Consider the following 13,336-nt stretch of genomic DNA (forward strand, 5'->3'; position numbering starts at 1 on the left):
GCCAGATGTTATTATGCACAAGTAGTTGTTTCAACTAACAGTAAAGTAGCAACAGCAATCTGTTTGTTGGAAAATATGAAGCTAATCTCTCTAATAAATGAGAGAAAATGCTTATTTGTGTTACAGTATATGAATGTAAATGCTTAATCATTCATTTTGTTGTTAATTACCTGCGAATACTATTACATGTAGCATATTTTTTAAAAATACACAGGAAAAAACACTCAAAGCCACAAATGAGGGATTTTCTTTTACATCATGCCCTTTGTCTCGAAAGAACTTTTACAAATATTCCACTGTTTCTTTTATCCTCTGACTTCCTTGTCTCTCACATCTCTGTAATGTGAAGTTTGAGTAATGATAAGGCAACCAAAATTGCTAAAAGTTTAATGGGAGGTGATTCTGCAATTATCTCTAAAGGAAACCTAAATATCAAATTGCACAAGCACATGGGATTGCCTTTGCATTAGCTTAATACCCTTGCATAATTGTAATTAATGTGGTAAAGAAGGCCGTTCATGCATAAAGACTGACTGCCATTTATACTAGCCGCCTCACAAGCTCATCTTCAAATATTAAATGAAGGTAATTAAAAGGACAACTTTCTTTGGACTGCTGCATATTAATATCCATCATTCATTGATATTAATCATCTTAAAACTCATTGCTGTAGTTTTCTACTCCACATCAGAAACAGTAAAGACAGACTGAAAGACACCCTTATGTCATAACTGATGATTACTGGTGGTGGTAGCCTGACAGAGAACTAAAGCAATATCACAAGTGCAATAATACAAACTCTATAAGAAGCCTAGACACTTTTTAAAAATATACATTTCTCAGTTTCCTAAAATGACACATCACTTAAAATGAGTTAATTACATAATTTCAAGTCCAAAATCTTACATTTTTTCAGGACAACACATCAAAACTGAAATTAAAAGTGTTTAGATGTACATTATAGTAGTAAAACTATAATATATTTAATATTCATAGTGGTTTATACCATAAAACAGAATAGTATGTTACAAAGAACACCACAAACTGTAAATAAACACAGTCAGCCTAACACTAATGCCCAAGATGCATGTAGATGACAGCCAAGAAACAGTGTTTATCGTTTTTAGAATTTTGCTTAGTTTTAAAACATTACTGAAATTTCGTTAGCATTAAATAATTTTAAATAAGATAGCTGCCTCTGCTGAGCATGCTGTACAGATTGCACTTCTTACAGTTCCTAACGTAAAATATTGAATAACTACTGCAAATGTGAGATGTTTGGTATATGACAAGATAATGTGCATTTAGCTTCCTCTGTTCTTCTGTTTTATGCATTGTGTTTTGGCGCTCCTTGGTTAACACCTGACAGGCCTCGATCTGTTTTTTTTTTTTAATTGGGCTTCAAAACATCTAATTGCAACAGTGTAACTTATTGGCAGGACTAGACTAGCCATCGGGAGGCTTGGGACTATCTTTTAACTGATTTGGCCCAAGCCCTATGCAATGTTTAGTTGTTTTTGCTTTGCGCCCTCCACTACCATAACTTATCGTCTACGGGAGTGGAGTGAAAACGTAACATTTGTCAAAAATTTCGATCTCCGGTTTTCAAAGGATCTCGACGTTTTAGGGTCCCCTGATACTGAAAACATCGATATCTCAATGATGGGTGTGTCACAGTTCCTTGAGAACAGTCTAGAGCTGAAACGGCTGGATGGAAAAATACCAAACTCGAAACTTAAGCCTGTTATGAGATGATGATGTGCTGATTAGTTTTTGTGCCAAACCGTGAGAAAAGAAAGAACCACTCCAGAGGAACTCTCAAATACCATAATTCTGCAATTAATTATGAATTCTTCTCGTCAATTGCTAATGACCTATTTTATAATAAGAAATCAGCATCAGAGTAGTAAATAATTACTGAAATGCTATAGAATACTTTGGTTAACTTGGTTTTTGGGGCCTAAAGAATATTGATGCTTACATCCAATTTTTTTTTTATTTTCAGCCTGAACATAACATAACTGAACATTAAAAGGAGCTGAAATAAAAAAAAAAAAGAGGAAAACGATGATGGTGCAAAATTCACCAAAATATTTAAATCCGCAACAACATCAAGTGCAGGTAATCAACCATCCCAAATCTCTCAAAAATCAATGCCTTTTCCCTGACTCCTTCCAACAATCTTTAATCTACCAGAAGATCCTCTTCATCTAAAATATTTTAGCAATATTTCTGTATGAAAGATATCGCCAATGCAAGCACTCCACACATCCTAAGTGTGGAACTTTACTTTTTCATTGTTTCTGTAAAAGTCATGTTGAAATGGAGGAGCACCCTAAAAGAAAAATACAAAAGTAATTTTCCGTCACAGTATACAAATTTTACCCTTACATTATACGTGTTAAAAATAATGTTACATTAGCTTGCTGTGCTGTTTGTAACAGTGATATTTCCATATCCAGAAGTGGTTTAAACTTGTGTAAGACAAATTGAGGGGAGCAAGGTGTTAGATATTTGAGTTACTAGTAGCTGAAAGGTTAAAGGTGATTAAAATTATCTAATTATTATTATTATTATTATTATAGCTCAAACAAGGGTATCCATCTAACAATATGGGTTTTAACATGTCTACTGTGGTGGATGGCTGGGACCCGTGCCGGCTGGGACGCCCCTTCAACACTGGATCCGGGGGAGCAGCCATGAGTTGCATGCTACGTCCCCCGGAACACTTGGTGGCAGCTCCCCTGGCTTGCATCGGGGCCTGTTTTATGGAACACCGGAGCTCATCCTAGTTGGGCTCCCTGGCCACCACCAGGGGTTAGCTGCAAGGCTTCCTGAGCCCATGTGGGCGGCAACGCAGCCACACCTGGAAATGCAGCCAAATTTAGGTTAATTACCACCTGAAGCACTTCCGGGTGGGCTATAAAGGGAGTCTGCAGCCACTACTCAGGGCACCCGAGTCAGTAGGAAGAAGATGACGCTGCCCTGGGAGGAGTGGAGGAAAGAAGAGTGTGATTTGGGGTGTGATTTACTTTGAATTTGTGTTTGGTGACAGGGTAGGGCCAGTGGGACACGGGGAAGACGTGTCCCACGGCTGAAGAAAATAAAGACTTTTTGTTTGTTTTACCCATGCCTCTGGTGTCAGTCTGTGTCGGGTCGGCGCCAATAAAGTGCCTTTATCACACATTTGTATTATTAAAATTTTTTATGTGCGAGTACAGAGCTTTTAGGATCAGATGATAATTGTCAGAATTTGGATTAGACCCAGGTATTAATGAGCAGAAATTGTTCAGCATCCAAAAACTGTGGCATATTCTGCCATGTTCTCCTGTCTCTCTACAATCTGTTAACCAATGCCTACCACGTAATTGGCTTTGGCAACAAGTCCCAAATGACCTGTGAATGAAGCTTCTCCACACTGAAGCTTGTGAAGAACAGTTTTAGGACCTGTGTTATACAGATACATAGGAGCACCTTGAGGCACGTATGCTCACTTCAGTTGAGAGTAATGTTCTTGTTGGACTTGACCATGACTGTATAATTGACAAGGTTGCAGAGAGCCGTATACTCTTGCACTGTCTGCTGGTTTTCTAGACTAGGGTAAAACCATCTTTTAAACGGCACAGCCTTTTTTTTTTTGTACATCGATGTTGTGGTTTGGGTTTGTGAGAGATTCCTGGCATATTGAAGTACACACACACCTTATCTTCTATATATCATTTTCATAAACCACAGTGCAGTTATTTGCAATGTGATGAGAATGAAACAACATACTCACAGTGATGTTCAGAGTACATAAACAAATAAAAAAATCACATACAACATTTTTAAAGAAAAATAAAAACACAATGAAAAAATAACAATACTTACAACCATACCGTTTAGCGACACCCAGCAATCTGGTGGAAAATCTTGGAGCAGTGGCACCAGGAACTGGAGACAACCGTCCCAGTGGCAAAGAAGAAGCATCATTCCAATGAGATTAAATATTCTTACCACTGCACTTGCCAGGTCATAAGTCATATGGAAGATCTACAAAAAAAAATTGAATAAATTAAATAAAGAAGTGTGTAAGAGCACTTCAATCCAGTAGGTGCAATATCTAGATTACTTTATTTAAATATTTGCAGTTTTCATACAGGTAATTACATTTATAAAATTAATCTCCAGATACATTACTGGTCCAACTTAGACTTGGAGTTAAATCGTACATGCATAAACACACCTATAAAGAACAATCATTAAATAGCATTCAGAATGCATATAATAAAAGTAATCAAAATATTTGATGATACTTTAACAGCAGCATACTACAAGTTAAGAATTATCTAGTTACTCATGTATCTTAAAAGAGCATAAAATGCTGAAATGATTTTAAGAGTTGAAGAAGAATTCAATGAAATGAACAACCAAAAAAAAAACTAACAAACATAGATTATACTGCATATGTAAATACTAGCTGTCGTATTCAGATTCACTCTGAATAGTGATAAAATGTACACTACATTCATAAAATAAATAAAAAGCAGATCTGACATTTATGACATCCTCACAGAAGAATTAAAACACATATTATGTTAGTATCATTTGGGATGAGTGCATCTCTGCTTATTAAGCCCTTGCAAAACTGAAGTAACTGAAGTAAGCAAAGAACATTTCATAGAACAGTAATAATAATTATGTCAATAGTTCAGTAATACTACTGGAATGTTTTAGATCCTGCAGAATGCATCAAAGTTGCAATGTACAATTTGATCACTCAGAAACAAATGAGGGTTCAGTGGCACACACACTCCTTCTCCCTGAGAAGCCCCATGAAGTGTTCCTACCACCTCAAAAGACTTCTGTTACTCCAGTTCAAGCATGGAGTTCTTCACAAATGGGTCATTTGCTCACATATTATTTGCCCTAGACAAAAACTGAATAAGACCTTTTTTTGTACATCATAAAATAAGCATTCAGAAAAGAGGGAACATATTTTTGATGCTATCATTTATTAAACAATTTTTGATTACATCTTGCCTGAAGAAGGGGCCTGAGTTGCCTCGAAAAGGTGTCATTTTGCTTGACTTTTTCAAAAATGTTAAAATATTTAAAATATTCTGAATAATTATTGTGGTCAACATAAACATCTGAAATTGAAGTTGTTTTGTTACACAATCAATTCTAATTCTTTTGAAGTAAAACTCACATCAATATCACGCTGTGTTCTGGAGATACTAAGGTTAAAAGGCACACACAGATCCAGAGAAAAATGGCATCTTGTAGAAAGGTTGTGTCACTTTTTATTTTTTTCTGGATATTTATACACTTTTTTTAGTTTATATTCTAAGTTAGACTAGAAATGCCTGCAAAGGTTTGTACGAATAGCTGTAGTGATTTTTGTATGATGCTCTAACAGACACAAATTCTATGCATGTACTGTATATAAAACAACAAAACGTTCGGTGTCCATGCACGGGCATAATGTTGTTCAGCATCCACAAGACTGCGATATCTGATGAACAAAGGTGTAATGGCTAGCGTATCCAGTGACCAGAGGTTCCAAAATTCATGACGTGATTGAAACAAACAGACTTACCATTCTAACATTGTTTCTATTTCAAAAAAACAGGCATTCACTGTGCTGATTTTATATACTGGTACATTAGAACAATCAAGATTAGAACAGGCCATTCAGTCCAACAACGCTCACCAGTCCTATCCACTTAATTCATCTAAAATAACATCAAGTCTAGTTTTGAAAGACCCAAAAGTCCTCCTGTCTAACACACTACTTGGTAGCTTATTCCATGTGTCTGTGGTTCTCTGTATAATGAAAAACTTCCTAATGTTTGTGTGAAACTTACCCTTAACAAATTTCCAAAGGTTTCTGTGTCCCTATGTTCTTGATGAACTCATTTTGAAATAATCATCTTGATCCACTGGATTAATTCCCTTCATAATTTTAAACACTTCAATCATGTCTCCTCTTAATCTTATCTTGCTTAAACTGTATAGGTTCAGCTGTTTTAATATTTCCTCATAATTCATCCCCTGTAGCTCAGGGATCAGCCTAGTCGCTCTTCTCTGGACTTTTTCCAGCACTGTTATGTCCTTTTTTGTAGCCTGGAGACCAAAACTGCACACAGTACTCCAGTTGACGCCACACCATTGCATTATAAAGCTTAAGTGTATCTTCCTTGGAGTTGTACTCTACACTTCATGCTATACAACCTAACATTCTGTTAGACATCTTAATGGCTTCTGAACTCTGTCTGGCACAAAACAGTGTCAAATCCACTACTACTCCTAAATCCTTTTCATAAGGTGTACTTTCGATTTTCACACCCTCATTCTGTATTCAAACTTAACATTTTTATTTCCTACATGTAATAACTTTTCATTTACTTACATTAAATTTCATCTGCCCCAAATCTGCCCAAACGTATATGCTATCCAAGTCCTTCTATAATAAATCAACGGATTCTACATTGTCTACCAACCCACCTAGCTTGGTATCATCTGCAGACCTAATCAGCTTGTTACTTATATTACTATCCAAATCATTTATATGTATTAAAAATAGCAGCAGCCCTAGCACTGGCCCCTGTGGAACACCACTCTTAACTCACACCTCACACCCTAACCCTCTGGTTCCTATGTCTGATCCAATTTTGCACCCATACTGTATATAAACAACACCCTGAACTCCCACTTCTTTTAGTTTGACGCCCAACCTCTCATATAGCACCTTATCAAATGCGTTCTAAAGTCAACATACTGTATATGCACCGCTTTGACTTTTGTTGTTTCCTCAAAGAAATCCAGCATGTTGGTAAAACATGACCTCCTTCTTCTAAACCTATGCTGACTGTTCAGTAAATCTCCTGTTCTTGCCATATGTTACTCAATCAATTTCTTAATAATTCCTTCTATTAATTTACCAGTGATGTACGTTAATCTTACCTGTCTCTAGTTGCTTAGATCTGCCCGGTCACCCTTTTTATATAACCGGATAATATTTACCATTTTCCAGTCCTTCAGAATTTGCAAATGCACACTGACACAGCCTTTCAGTAACTCCTGATATGCATAAACAGTATAACACAATTTGCCTTAGAAAGGCACAAAGTTTTATTAAAAAGCTCATCCATCCTGCACAGTTGTTTTTCATCATCCTTGATTTTGACAGGACCATTACATCTCACACCACTAGAATCATGACAACTTTTATTTCCTGTATTAAAGCTACTCAACAGCTACTCATATTGATAACTAATTCAATATTTCTTTCCTACATATTCATGTACTCTGAATATATTTTTAAACATTTCTCATGAAATCTTCGGCACATACACGTTACTATAAAAACCATTAGACATGAGCTGCTGATGCTGATACATACTGATTTTGCTTTATGCATTCATTAGTCTTTCAGATTTCACAAGTATTCATTCTACACTGTGACCAGAGGTCTTCATATGCAAAATAACATATTCTTTATTTTATGCAAACTTAATATTTGCCAATAACTCAATGGTGAAAGGGAATATTAATATAAAAATGTCTATTTAAAAATGCTATAATAAGTTAACCACCTATATTCAAATATGTATTTAATTCATTGGAATAAAATCTTCTTTAGAGTTTAAAAGATATATGAGGATCTTGGTTCTAATTACCAAAAATTATTAGAGATATTTTCTTGAAACTAACTTCCATAATAGTAACTAATTCATGCTTTATTTCTTATTTATACATTTCTGCATAAAGTACTTGGCAATTTTAGTTACTCTCTACTACACGAAGCGATTCAGAGAACATAACTGTAGTCAGGGTGCCTCTGTTTGAAAGTGAATACTTATTCAGCATCTTACAAGACAACAAAATCCATATTTTAAATGCCACAAGGTTGCTCCATTATACATGATTTCACCAAATTAATACATTTACACCATAGGAAAGGTAAAAGACTTGCTAGGGGTCTTGCTGCAAACTAATGGTTGAATCTTAATGTGCAATCTTGCAGATTCATGCCTTCTGGTCTCCATTTTAAAGGACAATCAAAGGCCAGCTTGCCATGAGTGCTTGTAGATGAAAATGCATGGTTCTCATTTCTATTTACTGTAGGTGTCTTATCCAGTATTGCAAATCAACAGCTTTTTTGTAATAAAAAGAAAATTGAAGAGACATCAGCATGTGAAATGCTAGAAATCAATAAAAAATCGGATGTAAATATGCATTAAAAAAGTAGAACATGCATATACATTCAAGAACAAATTAGCATTATGGCTAACTGACTGTGATTTTTTTAAAGGAAAATATCAGTTAATTATTAAGAAACTAAGAACTTGTAGATTCTCAAACAAGAAAGGACTATATTCCCTTCTCTAAATGAATACTGCATTACCTTTCAATCAATGATGAAAAACACAAAAGAATCTATCCATTAATAAACTTGGTCAATTCAATTATAGCGGAGATGGATGGAGGTAGATCACAGCAGCATCAGGCAGAGGAACCATCTCTGGACTGGGCACCAGTATTTACTTGCTGATGTTCCAAATACATTTTTAATGTCCTTTCATTAATAGAAAACACTGATATATAGAAATAATATTTATTTATTTATAAAGCACTTTAAAAACAACATAAAGGCTGACCAAAGTGCTGTACAATAAAAACCCAACATATCAGACAAACAAAAACCAAACGGAAAAGAAACAGAAATACATAAACACATAACAGCTGAAGAGATTGATAATAAAAAATACACAGACAGTCAACATACTGTATCATACTGGGTTAAATGCCAGGGAGTAAAAGTGCGTTTTTAAATAAGATTTAAAGGCAGCAAGTGAAGGAGTCTATCTAACGTGCAACGGAAAATTGTCCCAGAGTTTTGGAGTTGCAACTGAAAAAGCCCGATCACCTCGAAGTTTGCATCATGCCTTAGGAACACGTAAAAGCATCTGGTCTGCTGACCTGAGAGAGTGAGATGGTACATAAGGATGCAGCAGTCCCGACAAATAAAATGGGGCCCAACCATTAAAGGATTTAAAAACAAATACAAGGATCTTAAAATACATTTGGAAATGAACTGGAAGCCAGTGAAGGGAAGCCAACATCAGGGTAATGTGCTCATGCTTTCTTGTGCCAGTTAAAAATCGAGCCGCAGCATTTTGCACCAGCTGTAGGCGAGCAATGGAGGCCTGGCTAATTCCAAAAAGAAGCACATTGCAGTAATCTAGATGAGAGGTTATAAAAGCATGGATCACTGTTTCAAGGTTGCGTTTAGACAAAACAGGCTTGATTTTTGACAACTGGAAAATGCAAGATTTTACCACTGCGTTCACATGGCTGTCAAGTTTTAAAGTGGAATCCATTTTCACACCTAAACTTGTGATTATGGATTTCTCAAATTAAGCCACAGTGGAAAGGTTGATGCAGAGGGTCCCGCTGGTGCCATTGGGTCTAAATAGCATGACTTCTGTCTTGTTCTCATTAAAATGTATAAAATTGAATGCCATCCAACTCCTTATATCAACAAGGCAATCAAGCAGGGGGCTGGACAGAACATGGACCAGGCGCTTCAGAGGGAAATAAACCTGACAGTCGTCTGCATAAAGATGAAAGGAAATACTGTGTTTATATAATATAAAAATAATATATAATGTAAATAATAATAATAAATAATAATGTAAATAATATATAATGTAATCTCCTAAAAAAACCATACTGACTCATCATACAAGGAGAAAGCAATCCCCTATATGTACAATATTTGATATTGCAGGATTCAAGGCAATGATGTCATAAAAACTATTAAAGTAAACATTATAACCTCTAAAGAAAGAACAGATATGATAACACCTCGATAACATCTAATTAACTACAAAAAAATTAAGTGCCTGGTTTACACCACTGCACAATAGGGACTTATCTCTTTAATCATTAGTTCTTTGGAAAACAGATGAGAGGACTGCATCCTCTGGGTTTATATTGCTCAATGAAATCTGTTGAATGGGTTCATTAGAAGGCCAAAGTAGTTTAACTTCTCCTTATACTGAACTTTTGTTGGTAGCATGGTTTTCACTTCCTCTGAAAAAGCCTTGTAAATAATTGATGCTAATGTATCTGGTTATATTTGTTTTCCTGTTCTTCCATTTTGGAACACTTATCCAAAGTTTCCCTACACTCATAGAGTTTTGACTTCCCAAAGGGCCAAGAATGAATGGATAACTTCAGTCCTCATTATGTGATGATGTCTATTTTTATCCTTTATTGCTGAAGCTTTTGTCAAGAGCTACAAGGTAGGGCATGAAAGGCAGGCTCGGGATTACTTCTGTCCCCTCAGCAGTACTCATCCATTCAGTTAAAGCTGGCTAGTCTTATAATAGCAAAAGACAATCTGGATTAAGAAGCACAAGAGTCACTTACCTCACAATACCAAGTGCAAAGGTATTTACAGATTGCATTTGCCTCACAAAGTCTGTTTGCATACGTTCTAGCAAACAATATTTCTTTACTTAAAGCATAATGTTGAATAAAAAGACATTTATGGGAAAAGAATGGCACAAGAGTCTTGTGTGACTCCTTGAGCCCTTTTTTGCACATCACAATGAAAGGTATTATACTGTGTTTAAACAGCAAACCTCAAAAGCAAACCTCAAAGCCACATTCACTCTAACACTTATGGTTCACAAGTTTTAAAACCCTGGTTATAACACCATGTGATGTGAAAAGACCATAAACAACTCAAGCTGGTAATGTGAAATCCAGTATGGTTATATATAGAGAAGACTGGCAGAACCTCTATGACACATCACCAAAGAGAGACTTTGGGCATTGGAAGGTATATATAAAAACCAAGAGGGAATGTGTGACTATCAAATAACAAAATAACAAAAATCAGGGAAATGGGATATGAATGACAGATACACAGATTCTTCAACTGATGATTCATTTTCAGTTTATGGCAAGATGATGTCACATACATTATTATATCTAAATCTTTGACTTTCAGAAAATCAGATCTGTCCCTCATAGATCGCTTACTGCAGACTAAAAATTTGTAACTGTCATTTCTTAGGCTAAAATGCTAGTGTAAGTCTTGAACCTGTGTAATTATTAGTCAAAATACCAAAACCTAATGATTTCTTAAATACATTTATAATTCTTTGCAGGAATTTATAATTTGAATTCAAATTGTAATGTCTGTTCTTACTTCTGCAATCTATAGACCTCCATGAAATACCAGGCACATGGAGTGCAAGACAGGAAGGCAAAAGGATATTAGCATTAATTTAATTAAGCTGATGGTTTAATCCAAGGTGACTTACATGCTGACTCTCTACTCGCAATGGAGTGTGTGCTTTATACTCACAAGAGGCACCTATTTTCTTTGAATCTCAATAGTTTTTAATATGCAGGTACAAGAATACATTATTATGGAGAGCTTGCTAAAAATGATATTTTACTTCTGTATGTGCTGCCTTTAATTTGTCCACACGTACACCTCATTTTTAATTCTATACAAGTCAATGATGTGGCAGAGTATCACAGTAGTTATTTCTGCTGTTGATATGCAGCTCTACAAGAACTCATTTATATTTTTTTCTCAGTCATTTTCTCTGTGGATTTTAAATGCTTCCTCTGTGTCTAAATAAGGCTTTTCTCTGGGTGCTTTAGTTTTCTTCCCTGTACAGAGTTAGTTCTTGCCTTGTGTCTGATACTGCCAGGATAGGTTTTGGCTTTCTATAACCCTGAATCGCATAAACTGGATAGGAATTGGAAATATGAATCATGTATTTGTCCAAAATTGAGTAATGCCTTGTCTATTGTTATTATCCAACCATGCACCTGATACTGTGAAGACAGGCTTCAACTCCCTGTGAATCTAAATTGGAATAAGTGGATTCATTATAGGATAGATGGGTAGTATATACCGTATCTCACTATATTTGTGTGCAGAGGGTGCAGACCTATAAATACCTGGGAGTGCAGCTGGATGATAAATTGGACTGGACTGCCAATACTGATGCTCTGTGTAAGAAAGGACAGAGCCAACTATACTTCCTTAGAAGGCCGGCGTCCTTCAACATCTGCAATAAGATGCTGCAGATGTTCAATCAGACGGTTGTGGCGAGCGCCCTCTTCTACGCGGTGGTGTGCTGGGGAGACAGCATAAAGAAGAGGGACGCCTCACGCCTGGACAAACTGGAGGGAAAGGCAGGCTCTATTGTAGGCATGGAGCTGGACAATTTGACATCTATAGCAGAGCGACGGGCGCTGAGCAGGCTCCCGTCAATCATGGAGTATACACTGCATCCACTAAACAGTGTCATCTCCATACAGAGGAGCAGCTTCAGCTACAGACTCCTGTCTTTGTCCTGCTCCACTGACAGACTGAGGAGATCGTTCCTCCCCCAAACTATGCGACTCTTCAATACCACCCGGGGGGGTAAACGTTAACATTATACAAAGTTATTGTCTTTTTTACCTGCATTTTTTATCACTCATTAATTTAATATTGATTCCTTATCAGTATGCTGCTGCTGGAGTATGTGAATTTCCCCTTGGGATTAATAAAGTATCTATCAATCTATCTACATTTACATCATTTAGCAGATGCTCTTATCCAGAGCGACTTACAACAGTGTTTGTTAGTTTTTTTCGCATACCCCTTGGGGTCAGAGCGCAGGGTCAGCCATTGTACAGTGCCCCCTGGAGCAATTACAGGTTAAGGGCCTCGCTCAAGGGCCCAGCAGAGTAGGATCTCTTTTGGCACTGACGGGGATTCGAACCGGCAACCTTCGGGATACCAGCGCAGATCCTTAGCCTCAGAGCCACCACTCCGCCCCATCTATCTATCTATCTATCTATCTATCTATCTATCTATCTATCTATCTATTTCATTGCAATTCTTTCAATATGTATTTTTGGACCATGAAAAATTCAGATTTTGTCACATTTTATGAAAAACTAGCTGCACTAATCTTACAGAATAAATATAAACATATTTGATATGATGTGATTGATATATGTAAAAAAATATTTTTATTAAATTGATAATTGTTGTTTGTTTTCAAATTATTAAAAATGAATACTTAGAAAAAAAATTAATTTAGTTAATAACAAATTTAAGAAAATGTTTAATTTAAGTAAATATAAACTATTTGAATTTTTTTTGTATTTATTTTCTTTATCAAACAATATTATTAAATACACTATGCATGACGACTTCTATATCAGACTAATCATCGTATAACTGTAACATAAATTATACCAAATATACTTCCTCTTTATCAAAAAAACACATTTTACTTCTTACTCTAAATGATCTCTCTGTACA

The 13,336-nt window shown here is 35.9% G+C and overlaps 1 protein-coding gene across 2 annotated transcripts in view; it reads right to left on the reverse strand.

Moving 5' to 3' along the window:
- Window positions 1–13,336, reverse strand: part of LOC114652878 (potassium/sodium hyperpolarization-activated cyclic nucleotide-gated channel 1) — a 360,830-nt gene that overhangs the window by 204,852 nt on the left and 142,642 nt on the right. For both annotated transcript variants that reach the window (XM_028803184.2, XM_051928272.1), the window contains exon 3: window positions 3,871–4,032. In XM_028803184.2, coding sequence (XP_028659017.1) covers window positions 3,871–4,032 — 162 coding nt within the window. The remainder of the gene's footprint in view (window positions 1–3,870; window positions 4,033–13,336) is intronic.

The sequence above is a fragment of the Erpetoichthys calabaricus genome, chromosome 5 (genome assembly GCF_900747795.2).
Source record: "Erpetoichthys calabaricus chromosome 5, fErpCal1.3, whole genome shotgun sequence".
Taxonomy (NCBI): domain Eukaryota; kingdom Metazoa; phylum Chordata; class Cladistia; order Polypteriformes; family Polypteridae; genus Erpetoichthys; species Erpetoichthys calabaricus.